A 21,491-nucleotide genomic window follows, 5' to 3' on the forward strand; every position below is an offset into this window, starting at 1 on the left:
TCTTCAGCTAGTTTTGTTTATCCTTGTGACCTTTTCCTGGAATATGACTGTTGACTGAATGATATGGTGGTTCTTCACTCTTGCAGTTGCCAGGAAATTTAGGTACACATCTCCGTTGGAAACAGGAAATGAACAACGATGTCTCCCGCTTTATTTAGCCCACTTAAGTTCAAGTTTTCTAGCAAACCCTTAATTTCAGCTCTTTTGGCCACCATCCATACTTTTTGTTCTTAATTATGTGAGAACATGTTTCTCCCTAGCTTAATATATCTCTTAATGATTTGTAACCAAATATATAATAGTAACAGGATTCTACATGTAGAAGTGTGCAAAGGTTACCCTCCCTTTTCAGATTTAAAAAAAAAAAACTTCATTTTTCTCAGATTGAACAGGTTTAAATTCTCAGTGCATAAAGAATATGAAGAATAATTTTACTTGGAATGGCCAAAATTAGTAGAATGGTTTGGTCTTGCAGAATTGTTTGCATAGGATGCCTCTGTATTTCCCCTTCATTTTTTAGTTTGATTTTAAATTTCTCAAGGAAACTTTAGTAAGATTAACTAAATTCTAGTTAAATTAACTAAATTTCAATACAATTTGGAATATACCTTCCAAATTGGATTGAAATTAGTTGAATAACTTGTCCTACAGGATAGAAGAAGAATGCTTTATAGGTATTTCTTACTATTTTTAAAAGGCTTCTTTTATTAACTGGATTTAACACTTCAAATTCAGCAAGATTATGTCCTGTTAATTACTGTTGTTCAAATAAACATAGCATATCAATAGAACAAGATTTTCCATAGGCTATATTTTTATTATTGTAATAAGCATATTTTGGTGATTTGCTGCAATATTTTGCTTTATTCACTACCATGACTCTTGATATTGGGATAAGACATATGTATCAGGTAATGATGCAAAATAACACCATCAAATTCCTACCACAACAGATGTACAGGTATGTAGTACTATGATTGTACTACATGAAAAATGTGCATAACTTCCTATCAGCAATTTTTGCCCAATTTAATGTTATCTATTAGAATCCAATATTATCAGATCTTACATTTTGGTCTTCAGGCAGTGGTCTCCAAAGTGTGGTACGCGTACCCCAGGGGATATGCAAGTCGATACGTGGGGGTACATCAAAAAGAGTTTTATATTGATAGGAAAAAAATTAAATAATTAACTAAAGATAAAGAATATTACTTTCTTTCATCAATTAAACATATATATAATATAGACAAAGACGTTATAAAGATCCTGTAAACTTAAATTTGCGAGTAGCGCACGGTGGGCGACTTTGCACACATAATCATCCGTGGCAAAGCCGTCATGTTTTTTAAAACTAGGGAGTAAATCTCTTACTTCTTATCATTGCCATTGTTTGTAAAACATCCTAGTGTTGACAAGCCCAACTAGAGAAGGAAAATTGCTTGGTTATCCTGCTATCTACAGATGACACCACAGTTGTATTAATTATTTGACTATTAGTAGTAAGTTTAATGATTTTTTAGTATACAGTGGTATCTCGCTAATCCGAACTAATAAAAACCGTGCTCGTTCGGATTAGCGAATTTCTCCCCAAGAGACAGCAATAACTAGCGTTTAAGACAAAAATAATCAGATTCTAATGGTATATTAATTTAATTCTGTAAATAAATTAACTGATAGAAAAAAGCTACTGTACTGTAATATAAAACAAAAAAAAATAATAATACGGTATACAAGTTTATTTTAGTAAAAAATTTAATTTGTATGTACCTGTATTGTTGAGGATTCTGATTTAATAAAATTGCATAGTTCAGTACGTAACTTAATTTACGTACAAAAATATCACTTTCTTGTACACAATACAAAAAAGTTTCACAAAATAGCACAAAAAAGTTTTTTTTTTTTATTTCTTTGTAAAAAAAAAAGTCCCTGATTTTCTTTTGCTTCTTTGAAGCTAAACTTTTTTTCGAATGCTTCTTCATGGAGCTGCATTAGCAACAAAATTTTGTGCAATGGCTTATCATTCTGCTTAGTCCATTCTATACCTCATTGTCTTCTAATTCATTCTGTAGCGTCATATTTATAATTTCATCATCTGATTTGATTTCGAATTCACTTTCGGTTCTATCTGTAATCCAGTCTGCAACATCTGTTTGTGAAATTTCAAAATCTGGATTTATATTTTTAACCAAATTATGCACGTTTTGAATTTCCTCTTTTTGTGTATATTTGTGATTCATGCCGAAAATACAGTACGTATACTGTACAGCATAAAAAAAGCAAACGTGAATACACAATAAATCAAAATAGTCCTCCAGTATTAACCGTACAATCGACAGTATGAAAAAAATACTGTACTGTAATAATAATAAAATAAATAATAATAGTTAAAATAATAATTAAAAAAAAAAAAAAATCAGCTAACGCCTTTTTATTCCCGTATACGGGAGTAGGCGAGGCCATTTAGCCCTATCTAACTTTTGGAGACTGAGTGGGCAGTTCAATCTCCACTGGTACCCAATCAGAGACAGATGGCCCAAGGCTATCACTAATTAAGCGGTGCACAGTGAAGAGAGACGGCTCAAATGTGCTGCCATCTCGTGGTCCCTAACACAATATATTTAATGTCTGAAATAATGTGGGTTCTACGGTCGATTTTCTTGAGTTTACAGGACGAAAAACCCAAGTTTCCGGGAGGAAAAACCTGCTTGCCCGTGCCAGAGATCGACTAACTCGGGAACCGGTCGAAAAAAGGCTTAGAAAAATTTCCTCTAGTCGCCGACTAGACTCGAAACCAAGTCTTCCTTCGTGCGGCCAAGCGCGGTGGTGTGCAAACGCCACATCCACTGAGCTACACAGGCTCCAAAAAATAATAATTAATTAAAAATAATAGTACACAAAATTATAATACATAATAAATAAAACTTTTTTCTTTCAAACCGCAGTTCGGATTACTGGAGGGTTCGGACTAAAGAGATATCACTGTATATTGCTTCTGTGCAATTCCAACGCCTTTTTGTGCTTACTTTTACGTTTACACTAGAAATAGTGAATTAATATTATCAAAATTGCTTGCATTCTTTAAAAGTGTTTGATATTATCAATAATAAATGAATTATATTTAAATTTTACAAATTAACCCTCACAAAATGGATAAATGGTTAAAAAAATTTCCTCAGAAGAAACTGAGAATTGAAGATAATTATGATAGTACTTCTACATCAGACGAACAACAATGAAAAGATAGGATTGATTCTTCTATTCAAACAAGTTTGTTATCAGTCAAATTAAGTGATAAAAACATTAATCTGAAACTTAACAAAAACTTGCCCAAGAAAGTTCAAAATTATCAAGAAGACTACTTGAAATGGGGATTTACATCGACGATAGTCAACAATGAACCTCGTCCTACATGTGTATTGTGTCATGAGATGCTATGTAATGGTAGTATGAAACCATTATTATTAGTAAGACACTTAAAAACTAAACATCCTGAACATGAACACAAATCTTTACAATTCTTTGAACGATGTTTGAAGACATGTAATTCTCAATCCAACAACTTAAAAAAATTCACTAAAATAAACGATAAATATTTGGAGGCATCTCTTGAGGTTGCATTCTCGATTGCAAGAGACCAAAAGCCACAGACCATTGGGGAAACACTTGTACTCCCAACCACCATAAAAATGGTAGAAATAATCTATGGAAAAGAATATGCAGATAAACTAAAATGTATTCCCTTATCAGCAAATACTATTGGTAGACGTATAGAAATCATTGCAGATAATTTAAAGAAGCAACGTTTCGCAGTATCAGAAGCCATCAAACCAGAATTTCAAGAAATTATGAAAGAAATGCAAGGCCATTGTTCACATTAAATATTATTGATGATGATGCTGTTAATAATAAAAATAATGAGTAAAAATATCTAGCATTTTTAATTATTATATGATGATACAAGGTATATTTCCTCTTTATAATACTTATTACAATAGATTTTTGCTCAATCAATTGGGGGTACGCGATCAAAAAAGTTTGGAGACTGCTGTTCTAAGGCAATTGTAACTGCATCAATCAACCTAAATCTTGATCTTATTGTAGGTCTTTGTTCTGCCTTTTTGAACTCAAACATCTGTTTTGCTAACCATTCTGTTAAAGTGACCAATACCACCTGAGATTCTCTTTACACATTCCTGAATGCTAACAATGCTGAGTTCCAACATCTTCAATTTTAATGATTCTGCAGGTGATGCAGCCTGATCATTCCAAAATTTTTCTCAGAAATCGCATATCTGTGGTCTTCAGTCTTTGAAGTGTTTATTTCTAATCTGTCCTCAGATCGAGAAATAAAATTAGTTTCAACACTGTCTTATGTACAGCTTCTTTAGTGTTTTCACTAATTTCTCTTATTCACTTGGCTTTCCATGATACCAACTTGCTTATTCTGTTTATTTCTATATAGTAATCTACTATTTATCTGACCTTCAAAACACTTCAATTAACTGACCATTGCATGTCAACTGACCTGGTATTGCACTATAGTTCTACTTTAATTATCCAACCCTTCAGTTATCAGAATGGCACATTCTCTTTCTAATGATGGATAAATGGTAGATTTTCTGTATTTAATTTTCCTTCTTCACAATTTTTAAATCGCACCTAAATAGCTGAAATGTTGTTCTTATTCTATGGTTCTCCATTCAGGATGCAGCTGATAATGTTTCGTGGGACTATTTTCATGGTCTCTTTTTTATTGCTGATTTTCATACCAAATTTATTACAACTGTTGTTCAGTTTAGTTAGGGAATCAAGCAGACTTCTACTGGAATTATTTAGGAATACATATAATAAATAAAGGTGCTTACCCACACCTTTATTAACATTGACATGACATACTGGGGTACATTTAGAAATTTGTAATATTCAATAATTTTTGTAACATTTATCTAGTGTGCATGTTATTTAATGAAATTTCTATCTTCATTTGCTATATAAAACTGTTATATTTTCTATATAAACTTGTTCAAATAATACATTTCACTTGTGACAAATTTCTACTAATACTGGGTTTAATAGGTTGTGATAATATAGATAGTTAAATAAGTGGTAATCATGAACCATTACTAAAACTGAACATGTAGGAACTGTTATGCAAAAGTAAAAAAACAAACACATGGAGCATGGAAGCTAGCACAGATCAGTCATTGTTCAATAGGTATGCATGATAGTTGGCAGAAGAGTTAGTCTGATGTGTGGAAAGATCTAATAAGTGACTTCCAAATATCACATGAAATCATTGCTCGGTTTCTGATAAGTGTGCCTTGTTCTAGCTTCCAAACTTCTAGATGTTTGCCCTATGTAAGTAAGGCCACAAGAACATGAAATATTGTAAACTACAGGATGTTTGATGAAAGGGTTGTCGTCCTTAAATGAACATAACAGAGCTTGAATAGTCACAGTAGGTTTGAAAGCCACTTATGTCATGAGATTTCAGGAGATTAGCAATTTTGAGAGAAAGTTTGCCAATATGAGATGGAAACTGAGGCTCTATAGCGAAATGTAATGGATCTGTTGTGGAGCAGTAGTAGAAAATATTCTTTGTACCATTTTTGTAGAATTGCTCACCAATAATTGAAAAAGAATGCAATTCTTTTAGTTTATTCATCTTCTGTAATAGTTTTTTTTTTCAGCACAATTTTTGTGATATGTGGTGCAATGAAGAGAAATGTAGGTAACGACCTGTATGAGTGGGCACAGTATATGCTAAGAAAGAGTCCTCCTGCTTTTTTCGAAATTAAAACATATAGGAAAGGTAACATTCCTTCATTTTCAAGTTTTAAAGTGAATTTAATTAAATTGTGTAACTTAGCCACACCGTGTTTCCAGATTATAAATGTCATCTAGGTATTGCCCACCAAAGTGACTGTTTTGGATTTGTAGATAGCAAAAAATCTTTTTTCAAACTTTTTCCTTGAATAAGTCAGCACATGGAGGAGATAGAGGGCTTCCCATTGCAAGGCCAAATAGTTGTTTGTAGATTTTCCGATTCCATCAGAAATAATTTTTGTTGAGACAATATCTAAATAGTTAGATGTCAGAAGAGAACAGAACATCTACAAGTTCCATAACTTCATCTACAGGAACATTTGTTGACAAAGGTACAATATCTAGACTAGTTAGAACGTCTGTTGGTAAGATAGAAATTTTTCTCCTAGTGTTTCTACAAAGTGTTGAGTTTTTGATTGATTCTGTGTGTCTGGTGTGCTCCTTCAGGAGATTAGCCAGATGTTTGGATAACAAATAAGTAGGTGAGCTAATACCATCTATGATAGGTTGAAGAGGAATATTGGTCAAGTGTACCGTGGGCATTCTATATAATCGTGGAGTTAAGGCAAAGTTAGGGCCAATAGATTTCATTCGTTTTTAAGACCCATAGGCCACAGTCATTTTGCATAAAAAGTTAGGATTTCTTCAGGGTTTGTCCAACTAGGATCATGATTAATGGAGTGTAAGTAGAAATATCAGTAGTATCTTCTCATCCTCCTTTTAGGAGGATGAGAAGACAAGAGAAGGATTGCAGTCTTTAATCTGATGTCATTCAAGGGCCTTTTTCACATTTCAAATAATATTTATTTTAGAAATGTGAATGTGCTCTGTCATGACAGCAAAATTGAATCCTTTCTTTCAAATGCTAGTTTCAAATGTTAAGTTATGATTGGAAATGTTGAATAGTATTTTTTCATCAGGTAAGGTAAAATCTTGGGACAAAATTTTCTTGTACATAGTGTTAAATTTTTTTTTAATGGTTATCCACCTACTGAGGCACACACCAGAAACCAAGGAATGAATTTGTTATATTTGGAAGTTGCTTATTAGATCTTTTCACATGTCAGACTTAACTTCTCTGCCAACTATCATGCATACCTACCAAACAATGACTAAACCTCTGTCAGCTTCCGCTATCCTTTTTTTCTGATTTTTTTACTTTTGTGCAACAGTTCCTGTGTTTGGTTTTAGTTATGCAATTATTTTTATTTATAGTGTATGATGACATAACAGCTGTGGGGCCCCTTTTACAGGGAAGTACAGCATCATCTCAATTACCTTCCCCAAATTTTATCCAGACTTGGGACCAGCATAGCTGATGAATCAGGCCTATGACTGGGACTTAGGTATTCCTGATTGTAATTTGCGTGTGTTCATGGGACCAGTTTGCCTGCTTGCTGGAGGAAAAACCCCAGATAAACTGGGGAGAAAAATCCTGCTGTCCACACCCAAGACAGGCTAATTTGGCTATGTCTGAGAAAGATCCTTAAGCTCCTCACGTTGGCGACGAGAATTGAACCCAGGACGCTCCTTTCCTAGGTATATGGTTGTGAAGCGCATAGCCACTCTACTAACTGCGTGGATGGTTCACGTTTACTGCTTATTGTATTTTTCTTCCTAACCCAGAAGAAGCCACTAGTATGTGACAAAACTAGTCGGTTTAGCTATGCATATTATCATGACCTATGAAACCCAGTGTTAGTTATTTGTCATGATTTTTTTGTCAAAAAATCTACATATTCATAATACATCTTATATATATATATATATATATATATATATATATATATATATATATATATATATATATACATACACACACACAGTCATCCCTCGATTTATGTCGGGGTTCCGTTCCATTCAGCTGGACATAAGTTGGTCGGGATGCAAGTCGATATATTAAATCAATAGAGTTATAGGGGTTAGGGACTAAAATACAATAAGTATACTGTAATTTTAATTTTTAAACTTTATAAAACTGTACTGTGCATTACTGCCACTATAAAACAAAGGTCTTCATTTTTTTTCAAAACTTCCAAAATCTTGCACAAACAAACCTTTTTGTCTTTTTTCCATATGCCACTCATACACTGAGAGGTCACTTCATCCCAAGCCACAGCAATATTTTTAATAGCGTCGTCATCTTCCTATCCAGGTTCTAGGTCACATGGCCTGTTCCGGACTCAGTCCATCTTCTTGGTCGTCCCCTATTCCTTGTTCCTCTAGAGTTATATGTTATGATCTTTTTTTTGGTAATCTTTCTCTCTGCATTCTTGCTATATGCTGATGAATTCTCTGTATATCTCTTTCTCAGAAGGTCCAGATCTCACTTCCATATAATAGTGTAGGTTTGGCTATTGTTTTGTAGACTCAGTCTTGTGTGTTTCTATATGTAGTTAGGTTTAAAGGTTCTGTTAATTACTCCACTGATTTTTATAGAGTTTTTCATCTTAAAATCAATATCTATTTCATTTATATTAGATAGTTTATAGCCTAAGTTATTCATGACTTATTTTTTCACGGTATTAACAACACCACAAACACTTTTATTAACAAGGATGTTTTATTAACGCTAATATTTCGCTGATTTTCAAATCAGCATCATCAGAGCACAACACACATGTAAACGCGACAGTGAGTGAAACAATATAATTGCAGAAAGACAAAAGATCTAAAGTCCTATTTTTGGCGCCCTCTAACGAAAAAAAAAAAAAAAAAAAAAAACGCAGCAGTTATCCAGGAGTTTTTCTTAGGATAACGGTCTCCCAGATTTTTGGCAAATTAATGCAACCATATTTGTTAAGGTTGGGAGAATTCTTCAAAGCCATTGCTGACTCAAAAAATAGTCTTTCAGATCTATAACGACTCCTAAATAGCACATTCGTTTTTCTCCATCTAATCCTGTGTGAAGGAGTGTCCAAAGCGTGGTCTGCCAGTCCCGACTTGCCATAGTAATAGTAGCGAATGTATCTTTCATGTTCTTCCAGGCGGATGTTCACTGATCTTCCTGTTTGCCCATAATAGGCCAAGTCACAGTCACATGGAACTTCATACACTCCTGGGTGTGCTAAAGGGTGAAGTTTATCCTTTGGTGAGCGGATCAGAGTTGCCAGCTTGGCATGAGGCTTGAAGGTGGTGCGAAGGCCATGTTTCACCAATACTTTGGCTATCTTTTCCGATGTACCTCTAATGTAGGGAATAGAAATGGTCATGTTGTATTCTTGTGTATTGGGGGGGGGGGGCAAGGTAATGGGCCTATGTAGTATTTTTTCTATTTTGTAGGGATTGTAGCCGTTGGCTAAGAACGTATGGCACAGGTACTGGAGTTCAGTGGTCAGAGCTGTATCGTTAGAACAAATGGCTCTGGCTCTGTGTGTCAGTGTTTTTAAAATGCCGTACTGTTGGACTGGATGATGATGTGATTGTTTATGTAGGTATCTTCCTGTGTGTGTAGGCTTCCTGTAAATAGAAAAAGATAGTGATCCATCTGAAAGGCGGGTGACTAATGTGTCAAGAAATGGTAAACAGTTATTTGATTCTTTTTCTACTGTGAAGTGAATTTTGGGGTGTTGGCTGTTTAGGTAGGTGACAAAAGCATCCAAAGTGTCTTGTCCATGGGGCCAGATGGCAAACACATCATCTACATAGCGCAACCACACTAGTGGCTTGTATGTAGCTGTGGTAAGTACTTTGTTTTCAAAGTGTTCCATGTAAAAATTTGCTAACGGGGGGGAGAGGGGGGAACCCATAGCAGTACCATTAATTTGTTTGTAGAATTTTCCCCCCCCCATGTAAAGTAACCTGCATTCATGGTAAATTGAAATAATTCAAAAATATCTGGGGGAAATTTAGACTTGATTAATTCAAGAGTGTCTATAAGTGGTACATTGGTAAATAGGGAGGTGACATCGAAACTAACCATTATGTCTGAATTTTTTAGGATTAGATTTTTAACTAGTGTTTTGAAATGGATAGAATTTTTTACAAAAGTAGAGGAGTTGCCAGTAAGAGGGGCAAGCGACTTAGCTAAATGCCGGGCCAGTTTATATGTGGGACTATCTATGCTATCAACTATGGGGCGTAGGGGAACATTAGTTTTGTGGATTTTTGGTAATCCATAAATGCGGGGTGTTTTAACATGAATTGGTTTTATTTTCCTGATGATTTCTTTGGGCCATGATGTCACTTTTTTTAGTAATTTTCGGACTTTTTTCTTTCGCGCCATTGTAGGGTCTCGATGTATACTTTGATATGTAGAACTGTCACATATGAGATCTTGCATTTTTTTGTCATACTCTTCTTTATTCATGATAACTGTTGCATTTCCTTTATCGGCTTTTGTAATAATAATATTTTTATTATTGTATAACTTTTTTAGGGCAGTTATTTGCTTATGTGGTATATTACTTTTTGGAGGCTTAGCTTTGTTTATAATACTTGCTATGTCTAGTCGCACGTTGTTGGCCATTGCTGGCGGAAGATCGTGGATACCCCGTTCTACTTTCATCATAATTTCAAGTTTAGGAATTTGTTTGGGCGCGACGGCAAAGTTATGTCCTAAACTGAGGGCGTTCTTGGCTTCTTCAGTGAGTGTTTCCGACGATAGGTTTACGACCACGTGGTCTCGTCGAAGTTGCGGTCGGGACTTCGTATGTTGGCGCTGTTGTAGTAGTTCAAATTTTTTTAGGTGCTTGCTTTTAACTTTTGTGAATTCTTTTTTTGCTGCAACTTCGGAGATCTGCTGTAGGACCGTCCATATTTCAGGATTTAACACGTTAGATAGTTCTTGTTGTAGAGCTGTGATAGAGCTGTTTAGCTTACTAAGCTCTATGCGAGTAGCGGCGATTTGTTCTCGAAGAAGCGCTAAACTCGCCCGTCGATAAATACGATGTGCCTTTGCCGATTGCAACTTTTCTTTGAATTTCAGAAAAGATGGAATAATATCGTTGTCGCGGCATCGTTTAAGGAAGGCTAACCGGTTCAATTTTCTGGACAATTTCAGTTTCAACTTACCGAACCATCGCGCTTTGTAAACAATATCTTCTCCGTGCAGAATCATTATTCTAACTGATAAGCTTAGGCGTTGCTGGTTATTCATGACTTATTTTTTCACGGTATTAACAACACCACAAACACTTTTTTTAACAAGGATGTTTTATTAACGCTAATATTTCGCTGATTTTCAAATCAGCATCATCAGAGCACAACACGCATGTAAACGCGACAGTGAGTGAAACAATATAATTGCAGAAAGACAAAAGATCTAAAGTCCTATTTTTGGCGCCCTCTAACGAAAAAAAAAAAAAAAAAAAAAAAAATGCAGCAGTTATCCAGGAGTTTTTCTTAGGATAACGGTCTCCCAGATTTTTGGCAAATTAATGCAACCATATTTGTTAAGGTTGGGTGAATTCTTCAAAGCCATTGCTGACTCAAAAAATAGTCTTTCAGATCTATAACGACTCCTAAATAGCACATTCGTTTTTCTCCATCTAATCCTGTGTAAAGGAGTGTCCAAAGCGTGGTCTGCCAGTCCCGACTTGCCATAGTAATAGTAGCGAATGTATCTTTCATGTTCTTCCAGGCGGATGTTCACTGATCTTCCTGTTTGCCCATAATAGGCCAAGTCACAGTCACATGGAACTTCATACACTCCTGGTTGTGCTAAAGGGTGAAGTTTATCCTTTGGTGAGCGGATCAGAGTTGCCAGCTTGGCATGAGGCTTGAAGGTGGTGCGAAGGCCATGTTTCACCAATACTTTGGCTATCTTTTCCGATGTACCTCTAATGTAGGGAATAGAAATGGTCATGTTGTATTCTTGTGTATTGGGGGGGGGGGCAAGGTAATGGGCCTATGTAGTATTTTTTCTATTTTGTAGGGATTGTAGCCGTTGGCTAAGAACGTATGGCGCAGGTACTGGAGTTCAGTGGTCAGAGCTGTATCGTTAGAACAAATGGCTCTGGCTCTGTGTGTCAGTGTTTTTAAAATGCCGTACTGTTGGACTGGATGATGATGTGATTGTTTATGTAGGTATCTTCCTGTGTGTGTAGGCTTCCTGTAAATTCTTCCTGTAGGCTTCCTGTAAACTGTTGGACTGGATGATGATGTGATTGTTTATGTAGGTATCTTCCTGTGTGTGTAGGCTTCCTGCTTTTGTCACCTACCTAAACAGCCAACACCCCAAAATTCACTTCACAGTAGAAAAAGAATCAAATAACTGTTTACCATTTCTTGACACATTAGTCACCCGCCTTTCAGATGGATCACTATCTTTTTCTATTTACATTTTCTATTTTCTATTTTTTTTTTTTTTTTTTTTTTTTTTTTTTTTTTTTTTTCACTTCACAGTAGAAATTCACTTCACAAATTCACTTCACAGTAGAAAAAGAATCAAATAACTGTTTACCATTTCTTGACACATTAGTCACCCGCCTTTCAGATGGATCACTATCTTTTTCTATTTACATTTTCTATTTTCTATTTTTTTTTTTTTTTTTTTTTTTTTTTTCCCGTTAGAGGGCGCCAAAAATAGGACTTTAGATCTTTTGTCTTTCTGCAATTATATTGTTTCACTCACTGTCGTGTTTACATGTGTGTTGTGCTCTGATGATGCTGATTTGAAAATCAGCGAAATATTAGCGTTAATAAAACATCCTTGTTAATAAAAGTGTTTGTGGTGTTGTTAATACCGTGAAAAAATAAGTCATGAATAACCAGCAACGCCTAAGCTTATCAGTTAGAATAATGATTTTGCACGGAGAAGATATTGTTTACAAAGCGCGATGGTTCGGTAAGTTGAAACTGAAATTGTCCAGAAAATTGAACCGGTTAGCCTTCCTTAAACGATGCCGCGACAACGATATTATTCCATCTTTTCTGAAATTCAAAGAAAAGTTGCAATCGGCAAAGGCACATCGTATTTATCGACGGGCGAGTTTAGCGCTTCTTCGAGAACAAATCGCCGCTACTCGCATAGAGCTTAGTAAGCTAAACAGCTCTATCACAGCTCTACAACAAGAACTATCTAACGTGTTAAATCCTGAAATATGGACGGTCCTACAGCAGATCTCCGAAGTTGCAGCAAAAAAAGAATTCACAAAAGTTAAAAGCAAGCACCTAAAAAAATTTGAACTACTACAACAGCGCCAACATACGAAGTCCCGACCGCAACTTCGACGAGACCACGTGGTCGTAAACCTATCGTCGGAAACACTCACTGAAGAAGCCAAGAACGCTCTCAGTTTAGGACATAACTTTGCCGTCGCGCCCAAACAAATTCCTAAACTCGAAATTATGATGAAAGTAGAACGGGGTATCCACGATCTTCCGCCAGCAATGGCCAACAACGTGCGACTAGACATAGCAAGTATTATAAACAAAGCTAAGCCTCCAAAAAGTAATATACCACATAAGCAAATAACTGCCCTAAAAAAGTTATACAATAATAAAAATATTATTATTACAAAAGCCGATAAAGGAAATGCAACAGTTATCATGAATAAAGAAGAGTATGACAAAAAAATGCAAGATCTCATATGTGACAGTTCTACATATCAAAGTATACATCGAGACCCTACAATGGCGCGAAAGAAAAAAGTCCGAAAATTACTAAAAAAAGTGACATCATGGCCCAAAGAAATCATCAGGAAAATAAAACCAATTCATGTTAAAACACCCCGCATTTATGGATTACCAAAAATCCACAAAACTAATGTTCCCCTACGCCCCATAGTTGATAGCATAGATAGTCCCACATATAAACTGGCCCGGCATTTGGCTAAGTCGCTTGCCCCTCTTACTGGCAACTCCTCTACTTTTGTAAAAAATTCTATCCATTTCAAAACACTAGTTAAAAATCTAATCCTAAAAAATTCAGACATAATGGGTTAGTTTCGATGTCACCTCCCTATTTACCAATGTACCACTTATAGACACTCTTGAATTAATCAAGTCTAAATTTCCCCCAGATATTTTTGAATTATTGCAATTTACCATGAATGCAGGTTACTTTACATGGGGGGGGAAATTCTACAAACAAATTAATGGTACTGCTATGGGTTCCCCCCCCTCTCCCCCCCGTTAGCAAATTTTTACATGGAACACTTTGAAAACAAAGTACTTACCACAGCTACATACAAGCCACTAGTGTGGTTGCGCTATGTAGATGATGTGTTTGCCATCTGGCCCCATGGACAAGACACTTTGGATGCTTTTGTCACCTACCTAAACAGCCAACACCCCAAAATTCACTTCACAGTAGAAAAAGAATCAAATAACTGTTTACCATTTCTTGACACATTAGTCACCCGCCTTTCAGATGGATCACTATCTTTTTCTATTTACAGGAAGCCTACACACACAGGAAGATACCTACATAAACAATCACATCATCATCCAGTCCAACAGTACGGCATTTTAAAAACACTGACACACAGAGCCAGAGCCATTTGTTCTAACGATACAGCTCTGACCACTGAACTCCAGTACCTGCGCCATACATTCTTAGCCAACGGCTACAATCCCTACAAAATAGAAAAAATACTACATAGGCCCATTACCTTGCCCCCCCCAATACACAAGAATACAACATGACCATTTCTATTCCCTACATTAGAGGTACATCGGAAAAGATAGCCAAAGTATTGGTGAAACATGGCCTTCGCACCACCTTCAAGCCTCATGCCAAGCTGGCAACTCTGATCCGCTCACCAAAGGATAAACTTCACCCTTTAGCACACCCAGGAGTGTATGAAGTTCCATGTGACTGTGACTTGGCCTATTATGGGCAAACAGGAAGATCAGTGAACATCCGCCTGGAAGAACATGAAAGATACATTCGCTACTATTACTATGGCAAGTCGGGACTGGCAGACCACGCTTTGGACACTCCTTCACACAGGATTAGATGGAGAAAAACGAATGTGCTATTTAGGAGTCGTTATAGATCTGAAAGACTATTTTTTGAGTCAGCAATGGCTTTGAAGAATTCTCCCAACCTTAACAAATATGGTTGCATTAATTTGCCAAAAATCTGGGAGACCGTTATCCTAAGAAAAACTCCTGGATAACCGCTGCGTTTTTTTTTTTTTTTTTTTTTCGTTAGAGGGCGCCAAAAATAGGACTTTAGATCTTTTGTCTTTCTGCAATTATATTGTTTCACTCACTGTCGCGTTTACATGTGTGTTGTGCTCTGATGATGCTGATTTGAAAATCAGCGAAATATTAGCGTTAATAAAACATCCTTGTTAATAAAAGTGTTTGTGGTGTTGTTAATACTGTGAAAAAATAAGTCATGAATAACCAGCAACGCCTAAGCTTATCAGTTAGAATATAGCCTAAGTATTTGAAATTATTAACTTGTTCAATTATTTTATTATTTATTACTATTTTGCTTCTGACAGGTTTGTTTCCATAAAAAGCCATGCCTTTAGTTTTCTCTGACATTTCTAGGCCATATTGTTGTATAATATTTAAAGTATGAACTGATTTCTGCAGTTCATCTTCAGTCTTTCCAAAGATGATCTGATCATCGGCAAAGAGTGAATACAGAACTAGTATATAGTTCTATATTTCTATTTTCTTTTGATTTTTTTTTCCTTCTCTCCCATCTTGATTTCCATTTTATTTTCCCTACCAGTAAGTAGTGGTCTGACTATCTTTACTCCTCTATATACTCTGGTGTCTATGATCATATTTGATAATTTCGTATTAACTATTATATAGTCTATAATGCTATTTGTATTTCTTGCCTGTCAGGTAAATCTGTGAATATCTTTGTTTAAAGTAGATATTTGTTATTCTACACTGCTCAAAACAATTAAGGGATATTTTAGTTTCTATTGGATAATTATAAATTTTTGCAAATAATTATAACTATTGGGTACTTTATATAAGAATAAATATTTCTTACTTATGGATAGGGCTTAATTGATGAGATATTGTTTAAATAATCAATATTTATTACAAATTGTGTTACATTTGTAAATTATTTTTATAATTTACAAGAAAACCAAAATATCTGCTAATCGTTTTGAGCAGTATATAATTGTTGTATAGGGTGAATGCTCTTAATCTCTTCCCATTATTATCATATGTTGGTTAACATATTGGTCCTATGTTATGTTTATGTTGAGGTATTACCAATTCTTGCATTTAGGTCACTCATTATTATAATTTAATCAGAAGGATTTATTTGATCTATAATCAAATTTTTGATTATAGATCAAAAATGTGTATATATGTATGTACACACACAGACAATCTGATCAAAAGTATCCTGACACCTACTTGAAGCTGTAATCAGACTTTCCCTGTGACACACTTTCCAGTAGTGGACATTAATATGGGGTGGTCCACCCTTTGCTTCTATGAAAGCTCTAACTCTGCTGTGGAGACTTTCTACCAAGTGTCAGAACATCTCTGGAGGAATCGCAGCCGATTTTTCCTGAAGAGCTGTAGCCAGAGCAGTTATTGATGTGGGTCATTGGGGTATGGAGTAAAGTCGGCATTCTAATTTATCCCAAAGGTGTTCTATGGGATTCAGGTCAGGGCTCTGGGCCAGCCAGTACATTTCTGGAACATTATTGTCCACAAACCCATTCCCTCACAAAATTTGTTTTATGGCAGGTAGTATTATCATGCTGATACAGACAATAGTCATCACCAAATTGATCTCTTACCATAGACAGTATACAGTGGGTCAAAATGTCCTTGTACCCTTCCACATTTAGATTTCCGTGTAGTGTTACAAGAGAGAGAGCCAAGTCCATTCCATGAAAAACATCCCCACACTGTAACGCCACCTCCAAATTTCAATGTTGGCACTACACACGCTTGCAGGAATCATTCTCCAGGCATTCACCAGACCCCTCCCATTGGACTGCCACATTGTAAAGCGTGATTCAGCACTCCAAATCGCGTTTAGTTGCCCACTGTCCGGTTGCATTGCTCTTCACACCACTGCAGGTGGCACTTAGCATTCTCAGAAGAAATGTTTGATTTATGGGCAGCTGCTTGACCATGTAACCTCATTCCTCTTAACGCACAGTCATGGTGCTGGCTGGACAGTTAGTAGCACTGGAACTCCCGTGTGATTGTTTCACTTGATATCTGGAGACTTCCACAAACTGCCTTCAATGCTCGACGGTCCCTGTCTGTCATTAAATGCGGCCTACCCGACCATGGTTTTATTGTGGTTGTGCTTTCACGTTTCCACTTCAAAATCACGTCACCAACTGTTGACTTGGGCAACTTGAGGAGGGTTGAAATGTCTGACAGATTTCTTACTGATGTGGCAACCAATAACTAGTCCATGTTCGAAGTCACTGAGCTCCCTTGACCTACCCATTCTGCTCATACTTATCACTGAACAACACACAGCTCTCTGCCTCCTTTTATACTGGTAAGTGAGGTCGTAGCGACATCTAGACATCAGTTTACAAATTAGAGGGGATACTTTTGATCAGATAGTGCGTGTATGTGTATATAAATGTGCAGAAAGGTTTTTTTTTTTTTATATCTTTGGTTTATTATACGTTAAAGATACCAAGAAATTTTATACTTAGTTTTAATCCTTTTCCCAAGGAAGCAAAACAGCTTTGTGAGTGAAATATATGCACTTCTGAGCTACTTGTATATGGAGGATAATGATTTCATATCACTTGCCTTAATATGTATCCCATAATGCAAAGCACACCCCCCTTTTGGAATTGCATAATGCAGTATAATGCAAACATTGCATAACTAATGCAATGCAAACAAACTGTTTTGCTTCCTTCCTGTACTTAAATTCTAATTGCCAACTCATAGTCAAATATGCTATGTATTGCTTGATATAATATCCTGTTTATATTGTATAAATTTGTGTTTTGAACAGTTTTTCTCTTACTTTTGTTATATTTCCATGATTTCTCAACTATTTGTTAAAGTGAATCTCATTTTGACAACCTATTTGGCCTGAACCCAGCTTAATAATTGTACAGTGTATATTGATTTAAGAAAGATTTAACTTCCTCTGCATATAAATATTTGTTCTTATATGCATACTTTAATTTCAGTATATGATTTTTACACTATATTCGTTTATGTTCTTTAGACAAAAAGCACAATGACAACTGAAGGTGAATTGAAAATAGAGGAACTAAATACTCAGTTGAAGGAAGAAATGGGAAAAGTATCAGCTCTACTAAAACAAGTCAATGTAGGGGAACAATTTTTCATTTTTATATATATACATACATACATACTGGTTTTTTTATTGTTTCTCTAAATTTACTTCCCTTATAAGATTGCAAAGTTCATTTTGATTTCTTTTCTGCAAAAAATTTATGAAAAAGAGTTAGCCATTAAAAATGGCATGAAATTGGAATAAATAAGATTGTAATATATGGTCTGACACAGAAAAAAACGAGACTGTGCCTGTATCTCTTTTTATTTAACAAATTGAGAAAATCAACTACGATCTCCTTCAAAATAGTTCCATTCTGAGTGTCAACTCAGAAGAGAACACACAGCTGCATGTGATGCAGCATTTCTGCAGATCATTTTCTTGAAAGGCCTTGATCTGTCATTTTTGCTTTCACATCTTCTACTGACAAAAAATGGGTTCCTTTGAGCACTGACTTGATCTTTGGGAAGAGGTAGAAGTCGCAGGGAGCCAAGTCTGGTGAACAGGATGGGTGCTCAAGCATAGTGATGTTGTGATTAGCTAAAAACTGCTTCACAGACAAAGCGTTGTGGACTGCGTGTTGTCTTGATGCAAAATTCAACCATTTCTCCACAATTCTGGTAGTTTTCGTTTGCACATTTTCAACAAGACTTCAAGGTAATACTGCTGATTTACTGTCTGGCTGCTGGGAACCCACCCTGCCATTATAATATCTTGGATATCAAAGAAAACAATCAACATGGCCTTGAACTTCAAATGACTTGTGCTTTTTTGGTCTTGGAGATGTTGCTGACTTTCACTACACTGTCGGTTGGTTTCCGGATCATACATAAATATCCAAGTTTCATCCCAAGTAATTACCAAATTCAACAAATCTGGTTCATCCTTAATGCATTGCAAAAGGTCCAAAAACACAGTTCCTTGTGACATTCTTTTTTTCATGTGACAACATTTTTGCACAAACCTTTCTCATGTTCAGTTCTTCTGTTAAAATGTGTCGAACACTTTCCCTGTCTAAATGAATTTTCTCAGCTACAGCTCAAACATCCGACCTTCTTCTTTTCCAATCATATCTCGCACTTTTTTAATGTTCATCGGTAACTGCTGTGCATAGGTGGCCTAGGTGATATCACGATTTCTGATTATCATCTTTCACGATTTCTCTGCTTTCTGAAAATCGTTCTGAATGTTCCATTCAAAAACACATGCTCGACATTCACTCTTCACCGTCAGCCTCAGTCAATAATTAAAAAGTTTCCATCGTGGATTTCTTTACGATGGAAACTTTATGTTAACTCACTGTTCAGTCTTGCACTCCAGCATTTTCCAACTGAGGGTAAGAAAATGTCTATATTTGAACATGCGTTCACTCATACTGACTAAAGCTATGGAGTTGAGCCTTGTCTTACAGTAACAGGTTAGAACATGCTCTATAACGATCCCTTTGGCTCTTCCCTTCCACTGTCTGTTTTAGTCTCGTTTTTGTGTCAGACCTCGTATTATGCATGTTTTGATATAATTGGTATGGCATCTTGATGAACCCTCCTAGACATTCTGTAGTTGCATATTTTCATATAGTTGTAACCATAACATTTTGATGCATACTCTCAAGGGATACTAGGTACTCTGACAATCTAATTTTCTAGTTTCCAGTGAACTTTCATCCAGATTTTGCCTGTTATTTCTCAAATCTCTGAAAATCGGCTCTTTCATTGCAATCTTCAAAAGTACTCCTAATTTTTTTTATTTTATTTTATTTTTTTTATCTAACACATGAGAGGTACAAGAACCTATAGCACGTTAGTTCTGTACGTATGTTTTTGGGAAGGGATAGGTAAGGATAGAGAAAGAAGAGGAAATCTGTTGGCTTTTTTGTTGATGAGCTGAAGGTTGTTAAAAAAGCACGTTATGGAGAATGCTGTTCCAGAGACAGTGGTTGATGAAATAAATTAGTAAGAGGAGAAGCAGGTTCAGTGTGTTTGCAGTGGTACTGAGCAGGCCTCGTTGCCAGACACAATCAGAAGCCATAGAAATGTCAAGGTTGATATTGCATGCTTCTCTGAACCTTTTTTGTGGCCCGTGTCTACTGGTTGGTGATGGAGATCACCTCTGGATCTGGATTCGTGGAATCCATACTGGTAGTTGCTGATTAACCATTCTCCAACCAAAAATAACTGCAGGTTCAAATCCCTCCATAGTCATGTTTGAGTGATTGCCTTTATGTGGGAATTGAATTTCTTTGCTCAGTGTGAGAAGACCACTGTAGCTTATTTTGGAGGTCTGAAGTGGCTTGGGAAAGTTCCATGTTTGGTCTCCAGAGAAGGGTTTCCAGATTATGTAAAAAGTAATAAATAAAAATACAAGAAAGAAATATAGATTTGTATATACTGTCACATCAGCTGGAACACCTCTTGAAGATGCATGCCAGGAAATTAATGATGATAGTACAGTTATTTCCATGGGTGGGCTAAGGATTTTATTTTTATTAATTTATATTTCCTTAGTCTACTCATGGAAATAACTGTACTATCATCATTAATTTCCTGGCATGTATCTTCAAGAGGTGTTCTAGCTGATATGATAGTACTATATGATTAAGTTTACATTATTAATAATCTCTTATCAACAATTTTCCTCCAAATTAGTCTGTCACTTGTCAGCATTCCAATATTGTCATATCTAAAATTTCATTCTTCTAAGGCACTTCTGAATGAATTAATCCACCTAGACCTTGGTCTTCCTCTAGTCTCTTTCCTTCCATCTCAGCATCAAACCTGTTTTGCTACCTTTCCTCTCCCATTCTTTTTTAAGTGACCATGTTCACACATTCTTGAATGCAAATAGTGCAAAGGTCCTTCCTAATGTCCTTATTCTTAATGATTCTCCCATTGATGCCATCTGTTGAGCCTCTAATTTTTCAAAGAAATCTATCCGTGACCTCTAATCTTTGATCAAGTATTTTATTTCTAGCCTATCTCTCAGATCCATAACTGGTTTGAATGCTGTCTTATATATTGCTAATAAATGTATTACAGATTTGTAGAATTTTTTCTGTGGGTGAGAGCCACATTAAAAAAAAAAAAAAAAAAAAAAAAAAAACCTAGTAGGTCTCTAGGTAATGGAGAAGTTCACTGTTAACCTGCTCCATTATATTGGAGAAGATTGAGGTGGTGATTGGTCAGTAGCTGGATAACAGGCTTTTTTTTTTTTTTTTTTTTTGAATCAGTTGGATATATGCTTGTTTCCATAAAGTTGGTAAGTGCTAGCTGAGTATAGAAGATCGAAGAGGCAGAGGATAGATACTGGTTAGCTCTAGAACATAATTGGAGATGCCATTGGTATCACAAGACTTTAGTGTTCAATTTTTTTAAATATTTTGGCTCTTTTGTTGTAAAAGCACAGGAGGAGTGCTTGATTTTTGGTATGGTAGTAGGTATTTTTCCTTGATCAACTATGCAGGAGTTGGAGGGAGTGAGGTCAAGAGCTCAGCTTTATTTTTAAG

General features: G+C 35.8%; 1 protein-coding gene across 1 annotated transcript in view; it reads left to right on the top strand.

The window, feature by feature from the left end:
- Positions 1-21,491, top strand: part of LOC150101893 (citron Rho-interacting kinase-like) — a 594,274-nt gene that overhangs the window by 131,140 nt on the left and 441,643 nt on the right. The window contains exon 14 of the mRNA XM_090400165.1: positions 17,918-18,022. Coding sequence (XP_090256291.1) covers positions 17,918-18,022 — 105 coding nt within the window. The remainder of the gene's footprint in view (positions 1-17,917; positions 18,023-21,491) is intronic.

This window comes from Typopeltis vanoorti, chromosome 11 (genome assembly GCF_054136105.1).
Source record: "Typopeltis vanoorti isolate ZY-2024b chromosome 11, IOZ_Tvanoo_1.0, whole genome shotgun sequence".
NCBI lineage: Eukaryota > Metazoa > Arthropoda > Arachnida > Uropygi > Thelyphonidae > Typopeltis > Typopeltis vanoorti.